At 50.3% G+C, this 20,671-nt stretch overlaps 1 protein-coding gene across 12 annotated transcripts in view; it reads right to left on the minus strand.

The window, feature by feature from the left end:
* Nucleotides 1-806: 806 nt before the first annotated feature.
* Nucleotides 807-20,671, minus strand: part of ABCB9 (ATP binding cassette subfamily B member 9) — a 50,322-nt gene continuing 30,457 nt past the window's right edge. For 7 of the 12 annotated variants that reach the window (XM_077952729.1, XM_077952732.1, XM_077952735.1 and 4 more), the window contains 5 exons: nt 19,658-19,846; nt 18,958-19,131; nt 13,451-13,610; nt 10,124-10,260; nt 5,109-6,297 (listed from right to left, as the gene is read on the minus strand). In XM_077952729.1, the coding sequence (XP_077808855.1) occupies nt 6,037-6,297; nt 10,124-10,260; nt 13,451-13,610; nt 18,958-19,131; nt 19,658-19,846 (921 nt within the window). In that variant the 3' untranslated portion in view covers nt 5,109-6,036. 12 annotated transcript variants of the gene reach the window in all.

The following is a 20,671-nucleotide window of genomic DNA, read 5'->3' on the forward strand; positions in this document are numbered from 1 at the left end:
CTCCTAGGACCCCAAGGCACCTCAGGGACCTCTCATGGCCCAGCAGCTGCCTCAGCCATTGACTTGGGCTGCTGTCTTCCTGGGATCGGGGTTGTCTTTAGCCCTGGCAAGTTGGAAACTGAAATACACTCTCCAGACAAAGGCAACAGCAGGGAGTTTGGGGACCTGGGTTCCAGCCTCAGCCATTCTGCTGAATACATTTATAACCCTGCAGTCATTTCTTTTCTCTGGGCCTCAGTTTCCCTGTCTGTTAACTGAGGTGATTGGACTGTATTCATTGTTTTCACACTGTGTTATGGTGTGTCCAAGAGTTCAGTCATCCCTTTCTTTTTCAAGTTTTGTAGAGACAGAGTCATGCTCTGTTGCCCAGGCTGCAGTGCAGTGGCACGATCATAGCTCATGGCAGCCTCAAACTCGTGGACTCAAGCGATCCTCCCACTTAAGCCTCCTGAGTAGCTGGAATTACAGGCATGGACCTCTATGCTCAGCTCAAACATTTCTTTTTTTTTTTTTTTTTTTTTTTTGAGACGGAGTCTCGCTCTGTCGCCAAGGCTGGAGTGCAGTGGCCGGATCTCAGCTCACTGCAAGCTCCGCCTCCCGAGGTTCACACCATTCTCCTGCCCCAGCCTCCCAAGTAGCTGGGACTACAGGCGCCCGCCACCTCGCCCAGCTAGTTTTTTGTATTTTTTAGTAGAGACGGGGTTTCACTGGGTTAGCCAGGATGGTCTCGATCTCCTGACCTCGTGATCCGCCCGTCTCGGCCTCCCAAAGTGCTGGGATTACAGGCTTGAGCCACCGCGCCCGGCCAGCTCAAACATTTCTTTAATGGCTGTTTACTGAGTACATACTATGTGTCAGCCACTGTTCTAGGCACTGGGGAATACAGCAGTGACCAAGACAAAATCTAATGTGGGAAAGAAACAATGACAGAGTAAACTAAGTTCGGGCACCAGGACTAAGCCAGTCCTGGAGCGCCGTGCTCCTCTTCATTCTCTCTCATCCCTGCTTGTTTCCTCGTCTGTCTCTCTGGCCAACTGTGCTGTCCCCAAAGCCCTCGACTACAATGACTTTCTCCTGGTTTACCTAGCACACTGTGTGGGACAGAAGGAGGACAGTGACATTTGCTAAATTGCAACAGAAAAAAGTCAGCTTTAAAAGTCATAACCCTCCACACCCACCAGGATGGTGACAATTTTTTATTGTTTGTTTTTGAAACAGGGTCTCACTCTGTCACCCAGGCTGCAGTGCAGTGGCATGATATCAGCTCACCACAACCTCCACCTCCCGGGTTCCAGCAATCCTCCCACTTCAGCCTCATTAACAGCTGAGACCACAGGTGTGTGCTACCATGCCCGGCTAGTTTTTGGATTTTTTAGTAGAGATGAGGTTTTACCACGTTGCCCAGGCTGGTCTTGAACTCCTGGGCTCAAGCAATCTGCCTGCCTCAGCCTCCCAAAGTGCTGGGATTACAGGTGCGAGCCACCATTCCCAGCCCTGGATGGTGATAATTAAAAACAAAATCAAAACCAGAAAATAACAAGTGTTGGTGAGGACATGGGGGAAATTGCAACCCTTGTGGATTGTTGGTGGGAATGCAAAATGGTGCAGCTGCTGTGGAAGACAGTCTGGCAGTTCCTCAAAACGTTGAGCATAGAGTTCTCACGGGACCCAGTAATTCCACTCCCAGGCATCTACCCAAGAGAGGCAAAAGCAAACTCCCACAAAAAAACATGAATGTTGGGCCAGGCGCGGTGGCTCACACCTGTAATCCCAGCTACTCGGGAGGCTGAGGCAGGAGAATAGCGTGAACCTGGGAGGCGGAGCTTGCAATGAGCTGAGCTCGCACCACTGCACTCCAGCCTGGGCGACAGAGTGAGACTCCCGTCAACAACAACAAAACATGAATGTTCCCAGCAGCACTATTCACAATAGTCCAAACGTGGAAACAGCCCAGATATCTACCAACGGATGAACGGATAAACAAAATGTGGCCTAGCCATGCAATAGGATATTATTCAGCCATAAAAAGGAATAAAGTGCTGATTCATGCCACAGCATGGTTGGACCTTGCACACATGATGAGAGAAGCCAGACACGAAAGGCCACATAGTATGGGGTTCCATGTACATGAAAAGGCCAGAGGGGCCAATCTGCAGAGCCAGATTTTAGATTGCTGGCAGCCAGGGGCTGTGTGGAGGAAGAATTGGGGAGTGGCTGTTAATGGGTATAGGGTTTTGTGTTAGGGTGATGAAAATGTCCTGGAACTGGATAATGATGATGGTTACACAACATCATAAATGTACTAGATGTCACGAATGATAAGTTTTATATCATCTGCATGTTGCTGCAGTAAAAACAATTTTAAAAACATTAGGATGGGCGCAGTGGCTCACACCTAAATCTCAGCACTTTGGGAGGCTGAGGCAGGTGGGTTACTTGAAGCCAAGAGTTCAAGACCAGCCTGGCCAACATGGTGAAACACTGTCTGTACTAAAAATACAAAAAAATTAGCTGGGTATGGTAGCAGGCGCCTGTAGTACCAGCTACTCAAAAGGCTGAGGCAGGATAATTGCTTGAACCAGGGAGGCAGAGGTTGCAGTGAGCTAAGATTGTGCCACTGCACGCCAGCCTGGATGACAGAGAGAGATCCTGTCTCAAAAACAAAACAAAACACCCCACCACAATAAAACAAACAAAAGAAAACATTAGATCTCTGGCCGGGTGTGGTGGCTCACGCCTATAAGCTCAACACTTTGTGAGGCCAAGGTGGGAGGATTGTTTGAGGCCAGGAGTTTGAGACCAGCCTGTTCAACCGAGCAAGGCCCTGTCTCTACAAAAAAAAAAAAAAAAAAAAGAATTAGCTGGGCATGGTGATGTTCACCTGTAGCCCCAGCTACTCTGAAGGCTGAGGTGGGAGGATCACTTGAGCCCAGAAGGTTGGGGCTATAGTGAGCCGTGACAGCACCTCTGCATTCCAGTCTGGGCAATAGAGCAAGAACCTGCCTCTAAAACAAACAAACAAACAAACAAACAACAACAAAAAAACACTCCTATCTTAAATGTAATGTGGGACCCTGGAACAGAAAGAGGACATTAGTGAGAAAACTAGTGACACACAAATACAGCTTGCAGTTTCACTGATAGTGACATGCTGTGTTGGTTTCCTAGTGGTGACAAATATACCCCAGTACCGTGGGATTTTAAGACAAGAGGAAACTGTGAGGGGCGGGCCATAGGGAACTTTCTGTATTGTCTTGTGACTTTTCTGTAAATCTAAAATTATTTCAAAATTAAACTTTTTTTTTTTTTGAGACAGAATCGCTCTGTCACCCATGATGGAGTGTAGTGACGGCGATCTCGGCTCACTGAAACCTCTGCCTCCTGGATTCAAGCAATTCTCCTGCCTCAGCCTCCCGAGTAGCTAGGACTACAGGAGTGCGCCACCACGCCTAGCTAATTTTTGTATTTTTAGTAGAGACAGGGTTTCACCATGTTGGCCAGGCTGGTCTTGAACTCCTGACCTCGTGATCCACCCACCTCGGCCTCCCAAAGTGCTGGGATTACAGGCATGAGCCACCGCACCTGGCCTAAACATTACTTTTCTAAAACTCCTATGTATCTACTAAAAAGAAGCTAGTTCAGTCTCTGGAAGGTTCTTTTGTCTGCCTATGGCACACTTTTGGGTGTGGGTTTACAAATCAAGGCGCTGGAGCTGACTCCACTGGAGAGGGAGAAGAATTTGGAATTCTCAGCCTGAAAGTGGAGGGATGAGAAGAGACGGGCAGATGGGAGAGGAGCTCAGACTGGAACGGGGCTGGGCTGGGGCCAGCTGCTTGGGAGGGACTTTGCAGAACAGGAATATCCAACACTGACGCTGTAAACTAGAGACCCGCAGGCTGGAGAGCACCCCTACACCTGTGCCGTGTTGTCTTTGGTTTTGTCAAAATAGTTTGAGCCAATACATAAAAAACAGCTGATCTCACATGAAAATTGGAATTTCCAACTTCTCTGGAAACATCTGAAGATACGCTAAGTCTCTGAAAACTTAACCCCCTCTGCTTCCTAAAATCGAAAAGGAAGTCCTGAGGTTGCCTTCAACCAAGGTTGCAAGTTCCCCTCTGTAGCAGGCTGAGTGGTGGCCCCAAAAGCTTCCCTTGTCAAACCCCTGAATCTGTAAAGTGACCATATTTGGAAAAAAGGGTCTTTGCAGATGCAAATGAGTCAAGGACCTCTAGAGGAGATTAGCCCGGACTCTCTAGGTGGCCTCTAAATCCAATGACAAGTGCTTTTATAAGAGAAAGGCAAGGCTGGCCGGGCATGGTGACTCACGCCTATAATCCCAGCACTTTGGGAGGCCGAGGTGGGCAGGTCATCTGAGTTCGAGACAAGCCTGGCCAACAAAGTGAAACCCGTCTTTACTAAAAATACAAAAATGAGTCAGGTGTGGTGATGGGTGCCTGTAGTCCCAGTTACTCAGGAGGCTGAGGCAGGAGAATCGCTTGAACTTGGGAGGTGGAGGTTGTAGTAAGCCAAGATTGTGCCACTGCACTCCAGCCTGGGTGACAGAGCAAGGCTCTGTCTCAAAAAAAAAAGAAAAAATAAATTGAAATACTACTCTACCAGTTGGCACAGAGCCCTCCTCCTGCGACCCGGACTTCTTCACAATTCAGCAAGTAACAATAACCACCGCAGGGGTCTTCCCGTGTCCGGGCCCAAACCTCCCTGCTGATTGAGCTGTCCTGCCGGGTAATATTTCTTTGCTGCATGGATTGGGGTGGGTGTTGGGTGCCTGGACCCCGATGGAAAAGAACAGGTGGCATTTGCTGGGCCTCAGTTCAGCTGTCACGGGAAGAACAGCGGCCCCTGGGATTTCGAGGCAACGTCTCTATTCCCCTGCACAATCCCCGTGGAGACAGGCAGACAGGAATGCCTGCACCAGAGACCCTGGGATGGGAGGAGTGCAGATGGGGCTCCCAGACACAGGAGGAGGCCCGGGACCACCCAACGTCTCTCTGCAACTCCACCAGAGAGGGCTGAGAGGAGAGCTGTGGTCTGGTAGAAAAACCTAACTGGGCAATGAGGCAGTTGGCCCAAGGAGAAGTCAGAGGTTAGGGGTAAGAGGTAGTACACTTTATTGACTGGGTTCTCCCAACGTGTTGCAACCTCTGGCAAAGTCAGACCCTGGGCTTTGCCACCATCCCATCCACCAAAGAGAGAAGAGAACACATCTCATGAACATCCACAGGCCTCCAGACAGCAGAGCGCAGGGGCAGGTGTGGGGAGGGAGGCTGCCAGCCAGGGGTGGGTGGATGAGGGGCGAAAGCGCCGGGTGCCAGGCTGGGGGCACCCCTGAGGCCCCGCCAGACCTGGCCAGCCCCTCACTCCCCCAGTGGAGGTTTAGTGTGGTTCACAGTGAGACTGGCTTAGATTGGCAGCGGGCGATGGTAGACAGATGCCCTCCATGCTCCCCACCCGCCCTGGCCGGACTCACAGAGCTGGCAAGAGGGAAAGACTGAAGATCCCGTTCCCTGTGTCTCCCTCTGGGACAGGGAAGCCCCTTCTCTGGAGGGGTAAAGAGGAGAGGCCTAGTCTCTTGACATCCCCCAGGCTACTAAGTAAGGGCCATTCACTCCTGGCTCAGAAGTTTCTAGAACATCTTGGTGAATGTGCCCGCCATTACTCCCAATTAGAAAAAGGTGTTTGAAATCTAGGAGTTGACTGGGGTGCCTCAAACCAAGCAGTAAAAACCCTGGTAAGATCTAGGTTTAAAAAGGCAGCTCTACCTTTGCCTAGGAGGCTGGGGAGGTCCGTGAAGGCGTTGGCTCAGGGCAGCAGGGGTAGGGAGTGCCCTGGGAATGGGGCGGGGACCAGGGGCAAGATGCAGGAAGCGGTGATCCATGGGACATGGCAGGTCGCCCTCCAGTGCTGGAGGCCTGGGCTTGGAGGGCAGCTGGGGGCCACCGGGGGCCTCCATGGGCACATCTGCCAGGCAGGCACCGGGGCCTCTGCCCCACCGGGAGAAGCAGGGGCCCCCCATCAGGCCTTGTGACTGCCGTTAGCTGCAGGCTCCTTGTGGCCAGCTGTGAAGTCCACGGCGGGCTCAAGCCCCAGCATCTGCCGCTGCACCAGCTTGGCATAGAGGCCACCCTGGGCCAGCAGCTGCTGGTGGGTGCCCTGCTGCACTACGCGGCCCTTGTCCAGCACCACAATGAGGTGCGCGTGCTCCACAGTGCTCAGCCGGTGCGCGATGATGAGTACCGTGTGCTTCTGCAGGTTGCCGTGGATGGCCTGCTGGATCTGCGGGGACAGTGGGGACCTGGCTTGCATGGCACAGACGCCCCACCCGCAACCGCGCTCCATGCCACCGCCTATGGGCTGAAGCTTAACCTCTTTGAGGCTCAGTTCATAAAGGATGGCCAGCTTCCTGGGTTTTTCTTAAAGGGAGACAGTTCAGGGCCAGACACAGGGAGGCACCTGGTGAATGAGGGATCAGCCCTACCCTGGCCCTGCAGTCTTCTGGCCCCTCCCTTCCCCCGCCTTTTTTTTTTTTTTGACTAAGTCTTGCTGTCACCCAGACTGGAGTGCAGTGGTGCGATCTCAGCTCACTGCTACCTCTGCCTCGTGGGTTCAATTGATTCTCATGCCTCAGCCTCCCAAGTAGCTGGGGGATTACAGGTACACACCATCATGCCCAGCTAATTTTGTTTTGTATTTTTAGTAGAGGTGGGGTTTCGCTATGTTGGCCAAGCTGGTCTCGAACTCCTGATCTCAAGTGACCAGCCTCCCTCCTTTTTCTTTTCTTTTTGAGACAGGGTCTCTCTCTGTGGCCCAGGCTGGAGTGCAATGGCGTGATCACGGCTCACTGCATCCTCAACCTCCTGGCCTCAAGGAATCCTCCTGCCTCAGCCTTCCAAGTAGCTGGGACCACAGGCATGCACCATCATGCCCAGCTAATTTTTGTATTCTTTTGTAGAGACAGGTGTCCCACTATGTTACCCAGGCTGGTCTTGAACTCCTGGCCCCAAGCCATCCTCCCGCATTGGCCTCCTAAAGTGCCAGGATTATAGGTGTGAGCCACCACACCCAGCCTCTGTTTAATTTTTTTTAAACCTAAAACCGCTCTAAAAAATAAAGCCACTGGAAGCAGTGGCTCACACCTTTAATCCCAGCACTTTGGGAGGCCAAGGCAGGTGGATCCCTTGAGCTCAGGAGTTTGAGACCAGCCTGGGCAACATGGCGAAACCCCATCTCTACAAAAAATATAAAAATTTAGCTGTGTGTGGTGGCGTGCTGGTGTAGTCCCAGCTACTTAGGAGGCTGGGAGATGGGAGCATCACTTGAGCCCGGGAGAACTGTGATTGTGCCACTGCACGCCAGCCTGGGTGACGGAGTGAGGCCCTGTCTCAAAACAAAAAAAACCAACAACAACAAAAATAAAGCCTATTAATTTTTACAAACAATCCAAACTCCGTACTAGAGGCCGAGGAGTTTGCCTCCCTGCGACTTTGTCCTCACCCCTCTCCGTTCAATCCCCACCCACCAGCCACACTGACCTTAAGGCTTTGAACTTGCCAAGCTCATTCCCCACTCTGGGTCTTTGCACCTGCTGATCCTTCCTCCTGGCACGTTCTTACCTCCAGAACTCTCCACCACTGACTTCTTTTCTTTCATGTCTCAGCTCAGAGGGCACCTGATGGCCTTGGTTCTAACGGTGAGAACCACAGAGCTCTTGGCACATGGTGACTCCATCCAAACCACTGTGCCAAGTAACCAAACTCTAGTATGGCTTCTAGCAGCAGAAAGCTGTATCCCTGCGATGACCACAGCCCCCATTCAAGTGCCCGTGTGAGAAAGCTCAGCTTGGCAAGGAGAATTTGCTGTGTTTTAGTCAATACCTGCTGACTGGCCCCAACCTCTTTTTCTTGGAGTGTTTACTAAAAAGGGCTTACAACTGTGACTCCTTCCTCTGTCCCTCTGAGATGTGTATGTGATCTCCTGTATCTCAGAAGTGTCTCTCTTAAGGACCTGAAAGCCATGCCCTTGAAATGGACAGCTAGACACAGGTGGCCTCCTGGCTGTCCCCTGGGCTTGCTTTTATTTTTCCTGGGGGCCTCTTCCTGCTCCGCTCCCTACCCCCTCATTCTCCCTTTAAAATGCCCGTCACCACCAAATTGGGATGGCACACGGCTCCTTTCCCACTGTCAGGAGTCACTGCATAAAATCTGTTTCTATGACTTCTGCTGGCGGCCAGCTATGCTCATCTTTGACAACGGTGTCCCCTCCCAGTCTCCTGGTGCCCCAAGACTGTTTCATTTGCTTCGTAGCACAGGCCATGGGGTGAATGCATGCTTGTTTCCTTTTTTTTTTTTGAGACGAAGTCTTGCTCTGTCGCCCAGGCTGGAGTGCAGTGGTGTGATCTCAGCTCACCGCAAACTCCACCTCCTGGGTTCAAGCCATTTTCCTTCCTCAGCCTCCCAAGTAGCTGGGATTACAGGTGCCCGCCACCACACCCAGCTAATTTTTGTATTTTTAGTAGAGATGGGGTTTCACCATGTTGACCAGGCTGGTCTCGAACACCTGACCTCGTGATCTGCTGGCCTCGGCCTCCCGAAGTGCTGGGATTACAGGCGTGAGCCACCACGCCTGGCATTCCTTGTTTCTTATCTGCCTTCCCCACTGGAATGGAAACACCGTGGGGACAAGGGTCTTGGTCTGGTCAGCCTACCACGATAACCCCAGAACGGTGCCTGGTGCCTGGAAAGAGCTCAGGAACTCTCTGTGTAATAAGTGCATCAATCCGTGGATAGACTGAGATTGCTAGCCATCTACAAATACATGACTGGGCCCACCTGACCAGTGAGAATGAAACTCAGAGGGGAAGCACTAGCTTGAGGTCACACGGTTATAAACTGCAGGATGGAGCTGCTAGTCCAGGTCTCCCCATTCTGTTTTTTGTTTTTGTTAGTTTGTTTGTTTTTTGAGACGGAGTCTCGCTCTGTTGCCAAGGCTGCAGTGCAATGGTACAATCTTGGCTCACTGCAACCTCTGCTTCCCAGGTTCCAGCTATTCTCCTGTCTCAGTCTCCCAAGTAGCTAGGATTACAGGCACCCACCACCACACCTGGCTGACTTTTGTATTTTTAGTAGAGATGGGGTTTCACCATGTTGTCCCGGCTGGTCTTGAACTCCTGACCTCAGGTGATCCGCCTGCCTCAGCCTCCCGAAGTGCTGGGATTATAGGTGTGAACCACTGCACCCAGGCTTTTTTTTTTTTTTTTTTTTTTGAGATGGAGTCTCACTCTGTCGCCCAGGCTAGAGTGTAGTGACACAATCTCAGCTCACTGCAACCTCCATCTCCTGGGTTCAAGTGATTCTCCTGCCTCAGCCTCCTGAGTAGCTGGGGTTACAGGCATACACCACCATGCCCAGCTGATTTTTGTATTTTTAGTAGAGACAGGGTTTTACCATGTTGACCAGGCTGGTCTCGAACTTCAGACCTCAAGTGATCCGCCTGCCTTGGCCTCCCAAAGTGCTGGGATTACAGGCGTGAGCCACCATACCGTGCCTGTTTTGTTTGTGTTTGTTTGTTTGAGCCAGATGGAGTCTGGCTCTGTCGCCCAGGCTGGAGTGCAGTGGCACGATCTCGGCTCACTGCAACCTCCACCTCCCAGGTTCAAGCAATTCTCCTGCCTCAGCCTCCCAAGTAGCTGGGATTACAGGTATGTGCTACCACGCCTGGCTAGTTTTTGTATTTCTAGTAGAGACGGGGTTTCACCATGTTGGCCAGCCTGGTCTCCAACTCCTGACCTCAGGTGATCCACCTGCTTTGGCTTCCCAAAGTGCTGGGATTACAGGCGTGAGCCACCGCTCACGACCCAGGTCTCCCCATTCTGATTCCTTCTCTCGCCCCACACCATACAGCTCTGCCTGGAGCCTGAAGGCTGGGCCCAGAATGGCTCCTGGTTCCCCACTCTCAACACCAGGAATTCACCAGCCCAGGAGGCTGACAGCCTGGGAGAGCTTCTGGGGCCCGTCTCTTCTCAGCACCCATCTGCAGGGTGATGGGGGCTCTGGCCGCCTGGAGCCGCTCCTGCCCCGGCATTGCCCACCGCCCTGTGACTCACCAGATACTCGCTCTCGGCATCCAAAGCGCTGGTGGCTTCATCCAGGATGAGGACCGGGGGGTTCCGAACCAGAGCCCGGGCCATGGCCACCCGCTGCTTCTGGCCACCTGACAGCTGGGCGCCCTTCTCCCCTGTCTCTGTATGGTGGAGACACAGAGACAATTTAGCAACAGGTGAGGCCGGGCAGCCCTGGGGAAGAGTGAGGGGCCCTGCCCTGCAGCTGTGCAAAGGGCCGGCTGGAACCCACAGCTTGAAAGCTCATGAAATGATGTTCCCCTCACCCAACTCATCAGGGGCATGCAGATTAAGCCTACATGCGAATTGATACCAAGTTACCAATTTTCACCCATTCATTTGGCAGAAACCCAAACATCTGACAGTACACAGCGCAGGTGAGGCTGCGGGGAGACAGGCCCTCACCCATCCTCCTGGAGAAGGGGAGTTGGAGCAAGTCCCATGGCTTGAAGAGCTGCAGGGTCTGAGTCTGTGCAGTGCAAAGGTTGTGTGTATTCACCACAGATGTGCGGCCTATGGCCCAGCAAGCCCACCTGGACCAGTTTTCCCCATGGACCACTTCCTCCCATGCACAACAATATAGACACAGGTCACGCATGACTCACAGCACTGTTATTGCAAAAAATAAAACAAATAGACTCAAATGTCCATCAACAGGAAATGGAGTCAATAAATTATTACTATTTTAGAGACAGGGTCTCACTCTCTCACCCATGCTAGAGTGCAGTAGTGAATCATTGCTTACTGTAGCCTCAAACTTCTTGGTTCAAGCAATCCTCCAGCCTCAGCCTTCTGAGTAACTGAGAATACAGGTGCATGCCACCACACCTGGTTAACTTAAAATATTTTTCTATAGAGGTGGGCTCTCACTACACTGCCCAAGCTGTTCTCAAACCCCTGGCCTCAAGCGATCCTCTTGCCTTGGCCTCCAAAGTGCTGGGATTACAGGCGTGAGCCACTGCACCTGGACATGCCACCAGCTCTTTATTATTTCATTTTGCTTTCATTGAGATAAAACTGACATAACATAAACATAACCATTGTAAAGTGAATAATCCGGGCTGGGCGCAGTAGCTCACGTTTGTAATCGTGTAATCGTGTAATCAAGGTCAGGAGATCGAGACCATCCTGGCTAACATGGCGAACCCCGTCTCTACTAAAAATACAAAAAATTAGCCGGGTGTGGTGGCACATGCTTGTAATCTCAGCTACTCGGGAGGCTGAGGCAAGAGAATCACTTGAACCCAGGAGGCAGAGGTTGCCGTGAGCTGAGATTGCGCTACTGCACTCCAGCCTGAGTGACAGAGCGGGACTCCATCTCAAAAAAAAAGTGAATAATCCAGTGACATTTAGTGCATTCACAGTGTTGCATAACTACCACCTCTATTTAATTCTAAAACATTATTTTAAAATATTTATTATATAAATTAATTAGAACCACTTAAGTTCATATTAATTAGGTAACTTTTTAAAAAATAGTATATTTAGTATATTTTTATTTAAAAATTATTTTAAATTGACAAGTAAAAATAGTTCATATTTAATGGTATACAATGTGATGCTCTGAAATACATATATACTGTGGAATGGCTAAATCAAGCCAGTTAACATATGCATTGTCTCACATATTTATCACTTATTTTTAGAGGGAACACTTAAAATCTACTCTCTTAGCTATTTTCAAGTACACAGTACACTGTTATTAACTATAGCTGGCCAGGCATGTTGGCTCACACCTGAAATCCCACCACTTTGGGAGGCCGAGGTGGGCGGATCACCTGAGGTCAGGAGTTCGAGACCAGCCTGGCCAACATGGTGAAACCCCGTCTCTACTAATAATACAAAAAAAATTAGCCAGGCGTGGTGGCGGGCACTTGTAATCCCAGCTACTCGGGAGGCTGAGGCAGGAGAATGGCTTGAACCTGGGAGGCAGAGGTTGCAGTGAGGTGAGATTGCTTCACTGCACTCCAGCCTGGGCGACAGAGTGAGACTGTCTCAATTAAACAAACAAACAAACAAACAAAAAACTATAGTCAACAGGTCTCTTGACCTTATTCCTAAATGAAAATTTTTATCTTTTGATCAACATCTCCCCAATCCCCCCTATACATTGTATATATTTAATTATTGAAAAGGGGCTATTCGTGTGGTTCAAAAATCTAAAAATATAGGCTGGGCACAATGGCTCATGCCTGTAATCCCAGCACTTTGGGAGGCAGGAGGATTGCATGAGCCCAGGAGTTTGAGACCAGCCCGGGAAACATAGCAAGACCCCATCTCTACAACAAAAATAAAAAATGGGGCAGGAGGATAGCTCGAGCCCAAGAGGTTGAGGGTGCAATGAGCCGTGATCACGCCACTGCACTCCCACCTGAGTGACAGAGCAAGACCCTGCCTCAAAAAAAAAAAAAATTCTAAAAATATATAAAACTATAAATAAGTCGGGCATGGTGGCTCATGCCTGTAATCCCAGCACTTTGGGAAACTGAGGTGGGCGGATCACGCGGTCAGGAGATCGAGACCATCCTGGCTAATATGGTGAAACCCCATCCTACTAAAAATACAAAAAAATTAGCCAGGCGTGGTGGCGGGCACCTGTAGTCCCAGCTACTCGGGAGGCTGAGGCAGGAGAATGGTGTGAACCCGGGAGGCGGAGCCTGCAGTGAGCCGAGATCGCTCCACTGCACTCTAGCCTGGGTGACAGAGCAAGACTCCATCTCAAAAAAAAAAAAACACAAAAAACTATAAATAATGAAAAGTTTAAGTCCTTTCTTCAGTTCCCTCCTGCTCCCACCAAAACTTCTTTCATTAGTTGCTTACACATCCTTATCGAGTTTCTTTATGCAAATATGAACATGTTATTTTTATCTCCCTGATCCTTTAATAGGAAAAATCAACAGCTCGTTATACTCTGCACCTGGCTCTTTTCACTTAGCATCATATCTCAGTGACCTTTCTATACTGATATATGGAGAGCTGCCTCCTCCTCTGCCTCCACCTCCTCCTCCTCCTTCTACTTCCTCTTTTTCCCAGCAGCATAATATTCCAGTGTATGGGCTTCTGTAATAATTTAGTTAGTACATACTTTGGTGAGTCAGAGCACAGTGGCTCATGCCTGTAATCCCAGCCCTTTGGGGATTGCAGGAAGATTGCTTGAGCCCAGGAGGTCGAGTCTAGCCTGGGTAACGTAGCGGGACCCCATCTTCACAAAAAGAGAGCAGGTAGCAGAGGGCAGTCCTTAACCCTCAAGAGGGTTATGTCCCTGAGGGTGACCCTGTGGGCCCAGGAGAGGGGCCACCCCCAGCTCCACACCTGTGCTGTAGCCGTCCTGGAGTTCCATGATGAAGCCGTGGGCGTTGGCCTTCTGTGCGGCCTCCACCACCATCTCGAAGGGCACAGTGGGCAGGCCATAGGAGATGTTGTCTGTGATGGAGCGGGCGAACAGCACCGGCTCCTGGCTCACCAGGGAGATCTGGGGAGGAGGAAGCATGGGGCATGAAAGGCCAGCAATGTGTTCATCCAGCTGTCCCCAGCAGCCTTGCTGCCTGGGGCCTGGAGACGCCAGCAGTCTCAGGCCTGAAACCTGATCAGGGCCCAGTGACTACACTGAGCTGCTTCTCTTCTTCCCCAACAGCGACTCCTGCCTGTACCCACAAGCCCTCACCCTCCCCTAATCAGCAAACGGGGCCTGCTACATTTGCTGCTCTGGGATAAGCCAAGTTCCCTGACCTCCAAGAGAAAGCTCACTGGCCATCCCTGTCCTGGAAAAAAAGAAAGAGGAATAGAGTATAGAATGTTGCTCTGAATGAGTTTGCCCATCTCAGGAAGCAAGAGGCCACAGCAGGGCTCCAGGTCACAGACTGCCCAGGTGGTGGTCCCCTCCCCTCTAAGAGAACAATTTAAAGGAGCTATCATCTCTAGATTCCAGTTTCAGGAACCTGGGCCTGCAAAAATAATAGTATGGCCAGGCTTGGTGGCTTATGCCTGTAATCCCAGCACTTAGGGAGGCAGAGGCAGGAGAACTTCTTTAGTCTAGGGGTTCAAGACCAGCTTGGGCAACACAGCAAGACCCCATATCTACAAAATAAACAAAAACATAGTATGGAAGATATCATTGCAACACGGTAAGTAGCAAAAAATAACTAGTTAATTAATTAAATTAAAATAGAAACAATCTAGGTGTCCATAAGTGGGGATTGGTTAAATAGTGACAGCGCATCCTTAAAACTGAATTGCAATAGGTACATATACACAGCATGATTCTATTTTTGTTTAAAAAAATTGGCCGGGCGCGGTGGCTCAAGCCTGTAATCCCAGCACTTTGGGAGGCCGAGGCGGGCGGATCACAAGGTCAGGAGATCGAGACCACAGTGAAACCCCGTCTCTACTAAAAATACAAAAAATTAGCCGGGCGTGGTGGCGGGCGCCTGTAGTCCCAGCTACTCAGGAGGCTGAGGCAGGAGAATGGCGGGAACCCGGGAGGCGGAGCTTGCAGTGAGCCGAGATCGCGCCACTGCACTCCAGCCTGGGCAACAGCGTGAGACTCCGTCTCAAAAAAAAAAAAAAAAAAAAAAAAATTATCAGCATGTGCCTTCACATACTGATATATTTCTATAAAGATAGGAAACACACTGAAAAGGGTATTTACTAAACTGTTAACACTGGTTACCTCCATGTGTTGGAACTCAAAAGGTAAGGTAGAGGGGGACACTCATGTCTTAGTTACAAGATTCATAATAACTATGAGAATATGATTTGCTTGTAGCATTTTATTGTTTTATGTTTACAGAAATTAACATTTTTAAATTTAAATTTAGAGGCCAGGCATGGTGGTTCACATCTGTAACCCCAGCACTTTGGGAGGCTAAGGTGGGAGGATGGCTTGAGCCCAGGAGTTTGAGATCAGCCTGGGCAACATAGTGAGAGCCCGTCTCAATAATTAAAAAATTGGCCAGGTGTGCACAGTGGCTCATGCCCATAATCCTAGCACTTTGGGAGGCCAAGGTGGGAAGATCATCTGAGGTCAAGAGTTCCAGACTAGCCCGACCAACATGGAGAAACCCCGTCTCTACTAAAAACACAAAATTAGCCAGGTGTGGTGGCGCATGCCTGTAATCCCAGCTACTCGGGAGGATGAGGCAGGAGAATCGCTTGAACCCATGAGGCAGAGGTTGTGGTGAGTGGAGATCGTGCCATTGTACTCTGGCCTAGGCAACAAGAGCAAAACTCCATCTTGGAAAAAAAAAAAAAGTTGACCAGATGTGGTGGTGTGCACCTATAGTCCCTCAGGAGGCTGATGTGCTGATGTGGGAGGATTGCTGGAGCCCAGGAGGTCGTGGCTACAGTGAACCATGATCACACCACCAAATTCCAGCCTGGGTGACAGAGCGAGGTCCTATCTCAAACAAAAAGTACATAAATAGGCCAGGCACCATAGCTTACTCCCAGCACTTTGGGAGGCTGAGGTGTGCGTATCACTTGAGGTCAGGAGTTCGAGACCAGCCTGGCCAACATGGTAAAACCTTGTCTCTACTAAAAATACAAAAAATTAGCCAGGTGTGGTGGTATGTGCCTGTAGTCCCAGCTACTTGGGAGGCTAAGGCAGGAGAATTGCTTGAACCCAGGAGGAAGAGGTTGCAGTGAGCCGAGATCACGCCACAGCACTCCAGCCTGGGCCACAGAACGAGACTCCATCTTAAAAAAAAAAAAGAAAGCAAAAGTACATAAATAAATAATTAAGAGAGGCTATTCATGAAGAAGGAAAACCAAATGGCCAATAAATATATGAAAAGGTGTTTAATATCTTCGGTAATCAGGAAAACGCAAAAAACCACAATAAGCTACCACTACATTCTCACCAGTTAGCAAAAATTCAGGACTGATAATGCTAGGTGTCTGAGAATTGAAGCGTGGTACCTATTGCAAAGTGTGAACAGCTCTACCCAGGGGCCTCTTCTAAAACTTGGGTGAGCAGCAGCCTGGTGGCCCCCCACTTGGCACCACTTCACAACAATCTACCTCTGGTTACATGCACATGGTGTGGGCAGATTTTCACAACCCATGGCCCTCACCACCATCTAGAACTTGGCTAGGAGTTCTGGAATCTCTGTGCCAACACCCAGGCTTTCACATAATTTATATTGATGATGTAAATGGTGCTCCCTTAATAGTTTATATTTCTTGGACAGTGCACAACCTGAGCAACCATCCAGGGCATCCCTGCTCTTAGGCCAGCACAGGGACAGGTGTTACGGTTCCTTTCCTGAAAGGATTACTAAAAACTGTACAGTCATGAATAGCCTATTTTGAGTACTGGAGATGACCTAAATGTGGAACAGCTGACACTCTCCTTCACTGCCGGTAGAATGTAAATTGTAAAATATAAATTGGTATAACCACCTGGGGATAGCTGTTGTGGCAGAAACTACTGCAGCTGGGGATGTACATCCACTATCACCAAGCTTTCTACTCTTAGGATTATACCTTGGGAGAACATACTCATGTACACCAGAAAACATAGACAAAATTGTCCATATCCCACATTGGTATTTTTGGTAATGGTAAAACAAAACAAAACAAAACAAAACTGAAAAACAGGCCAGGTACAGAGGCTCACACCTGTCATCCCAGCACTTTGGGAGGCTAAGGCAGGAGGATCACTTGAGGCCAGGTGTTTGAGATCAGCCTGGGCAACATGGTGAGACCATATGTCTACAAAAAAAATAAAATTAGCTGGGCATGGTGGCATGTGCCTGAAGTCCCAGCTACTTGGGAGGTTGAGGTGGGAGGATGGCTTGAGCACAGGACTCTGAGGCTGCAGTGAGTTGTGACTGTGCCACTGCACTCCAGCCTGGGCAACAGAGGGAGACCCTGTCTCAAAAAAATAAAAATAGGCCAGGCGTGGTGGCTCATGCCTGTAATCTCAGCACTTTGGGAGGCCGAGGAGTGTGGATCACGAGGTCAGGAGATTGAGACCATCCTGGCTAACATGGCGAAACCCCGTCTCCACTAAAAATACAAAAAATTAGCCAGGCGTGGCCGGGCGCGGTGGCTCAAGCCTGTAATCCCAGCACTTTGGGAGGCCGAGACGGGCGGATCATGAGGTCAGGAGATCGAGACCATCCTGGCTAACACGGTGAAACCCCGTCTCTACTAAAAATACAAGAAAATTAGCCGGGCGAGGTGGCGGGCGCCTGTAGTCCCAGCTACTCGGGAGGCTGAGGCAGGAGAATGGCGTGAACCCGGGGGAGCGGAGCTTGCAGTGAGCCGAGATCGCGCCACTGCACTCCAGCCTGGGGCACAGAGCAAGACTCCGCGTCAAAAAAAAAAAAAAAAAAAAAAAAAAAAAATTAGCCAGGCGTTATGGCGGGCACCTGTGGTCCCAGCTACTCAGGAGGCTGAGGCAGGAGAATGGCTTGAACCCGGGAGGCAGAGCTTGCAGTGAGCCGAGATCATGCCACTGCACTCCAGCCTGGGTGACAGAGCGAGACTCCATCTCAAAAAAAAAATAATAATAAATAATAACTAACTAAATAAAATAAAATAAAATAAAATAAAATATAAAGGGAAACAACCCAGCCAGGTGTGGTGGCTCATGCCTGCAATCCCAGCACTTTGGGAGGCCAAGGCAGGCTGATCACCTAAGTTCAAGGGTTTGAGACCAGCCTGGGAAACACGGTGAAACCCTGTCTGTATTAAAAATACAAAAATTAGTCAGGCATGGTGGCACACTCCTATAATCCCAGCTAGTAGGGAGGCTGAGATAGGAGAATAGCTTGAACCCGGGAGCGCAGAGGCTGTAGTGAGCTGAGACTGCACCACTGCACTCCAGCTTGGGCAACAGAGCAAGACTCCATCTCAAAAAAAAAAAAAAAAAAAAAAAAGGGAAGCAACCCAAATATCCAGCATGCATAAATAATTGTGATAGACATTTGTACAGTGGGCTACCACCCAGCAATGAAAATGAACGAACTCTGTCCCCAGCCTCAACCTGGATGACTCACAATGTCGAGTGGGAGACACAAGACACAAGCTAATCCACACACCAATCAGGATTCTACCCAGATGAAGTTCCGAGCAGGCAGCACAGAGCTCTGCTGTTCGAGGGTGCACACAGAAATGGCAGAACCAGGGAAAAGCAAGAACATGAAGACTCTAAAAGTCAAGACATTACTTCTTGGGGGAAGAGAAGGGACACATGGCAGGGGGAGGAGGAGGCTTCTGGAGTGCCAGAATGTTCTATTTCTTTTTTTTTTTTTCCTTGAGACAGCGTCTCATTCTGTTGCCCAGACTGCAGTGCAGTGGCCCAATCTCAGCTCATTGCAACCTCTACCTCCTGGGTTCAAGTGACTCTCGTGCCTCAACCTCCCGAGTAGCTGAGATTATAGGCATGTGCCACCACACCCGGCTAATTTTTCTATTTTTAGTAGAGATGGGGTTTCGCCATGTTGGCCAGGCTGGTCTTGAACTCTCGAGCTCAAGCAATCCACCTGCCTCGGCCTCCCAAAGTGCTGGGATTACAGGTGTGGGCCATCACACCTGCCCTTTCTTTCTTTTTTAATAGAGACGGAGTCTCACTATGTTGTCCAGGCTGGCCTCAAGGAATCCTCCAGCCTCAGCTTCCCAAAGTGCTGGGATTACAGGTGTGAGCCACTGCACCCGGCCAAGAATGTTCTGTTTCTCTAGGAAGGCGCTGTAATTGGTGATCATTCTTTGAACTGTCCATTTATCTTTAGTGCCCTCTTCTGCACCTGTTACAGCTCACAAGAAAGACAGACGCAGAAAGAGCAGAGGAGTGCGGCCCAGGCCCATCCACATACCACACGGTGCAAGTACTTGTGGTCGTAGGCGCTGATGGGCTTGCCGTCCAGCAGCACGCGGCCTCCCTCCAGGGGGTAGAAGTTCTCTAGGATGTTGACGCAGGAGCTCTTCCCACTGCCCGAGGGCCCCACCAGGGCCGTCACCTTGCCGGGGCACAGGCTGAAGGAGACATTCTGCAAAGAACACACAGGCACAGTGTGGGGGTCATTGGCTCAGGTCCCAGGACTGGATGCCCTGGCCTTCAACACAGGTGGGTGCCCTTCCCAGCCCACCCCATGTGCCTCTGCCTCGCTTGGACACTGCTGGCCCCTAAACGTTCTCCTTTCTAGGACACTAGGACTTGGAAGCACCTTTAGATTTGCTGTTTCCTCTGTCTGGAATGTTCTCTCTGCAGGGAGCCCCCTGATGAGGTCTCACCTCAAATGTCACCTCCTCCAAGAACCCCTTCTTGACTGTTATCACCATTCCCATGGACCATCCCTACCACAGCACCCTGATCTATTTTCTTTCTAGCACTTATTATCTGGAATCATTCTGTTAAGTATCTGTCTTCCCCAACTGGAGCCCAAAACTCCTGGAGGGCAAGGATCTTGCCTGACATATTCCCAGCTGCACTGCCACAGCCTGGAGTATAGGAGGTACGTGAGAAATGGGGTGACGGAAAGGCTGATTCTGGCAGGCCTCAAGCCGTGCCCTCACCTGCAGGACCTGGGTGTGGGGCCGAGTGCGGTAGGTGAAGGTCACGTTCTCAAAGTCCACCCGGCCCTCCAGGTGGTCGGGGGCCAAGCTGCCATCGTGCACCATGGTTGGCTGCCGGTCGATGAATTCGAACACCTTCTCAGCAGCCCCCACTCCCTGCATCAGGCCACTGTAGACGGAGCCCACGGACTGGGGAGAGGAGACACGCGTTCCTGTCCCACTGACACCCGACTCCTAGGACCCACCCCTGCTAGTAGAGAGTGAGGCGGGTACAGAGAAAGCAAAGAGTTCTGGTGGGGAGGTGCAGGAGGCCAGTGACCACTCACTGTTGCATTAGATAACGACAGTTAGGGGAGGTGAGGACAGCAGCGTCACCAGCACTCTCCCAGCCATCCAGCCGAGTAGGTGCTATCATCCCGACAGGAGCAGATGGAAGCACAGGAACCGGCAGGGGTATGGCACAGCGGGAATCCAGCCTTGGTCTCTCAATTGCCATAACACAGCTTTTTTTTTTTTTTGAGATAGAGTCTCACTCTGTCGCCCAGGCTGGAGTGCACTGGTGCAATCTTGGCTCACTGCACCCTCCACCTCCCAAGTCAAGTGATTCTCCTGCCTCAGCCTCCAGAGTAGCTGGGATTACAGGTGCTCGCCACCACGCCCAGCTAGTATTTGTATTTTTAGTAGAGACAGGGTTTCACCATGTTGGCCAGGCTGGTCTCAAACTCCTGACCTTAAGTGATCCTCCCACCTCACCCTCCCAAAGTGCTGGGATTACAGGCATGAGCCACCAGACCTGGCTTGATTTCAATTTTCAAAATGGGTCTTAATGTGTACTATAAATATATTCTCCTTGGGTAAAAATACATAGAATATGAATGTAAATCACAATAACAGCCCATTTTCTTGAGCATTCTGCTTTTATGTATTTATGTTTTTGAGAGGAGGGTCTCACTCTGTTGCCCGGGCTGGAGTGCAGTGGTGCGATCTTGCTCACTGCAACTTCTGCCTCCTGAG

The sequence above is a fragment of the Macaca mulatta genome, chromosome 11 (assembly GCF_049350105.2).
Source record: "Macaca mulatta isolate MMU2019108-1 chromosome 11, T2T-MMU8v2.0, whole genome shotgun sequence".
Taxonomy (NCBI): Eukaryota; Metazoa; Chordata; class Mammalia; order Primates; family Cercopithecidae; genus Macaca; species Macaca mulatta.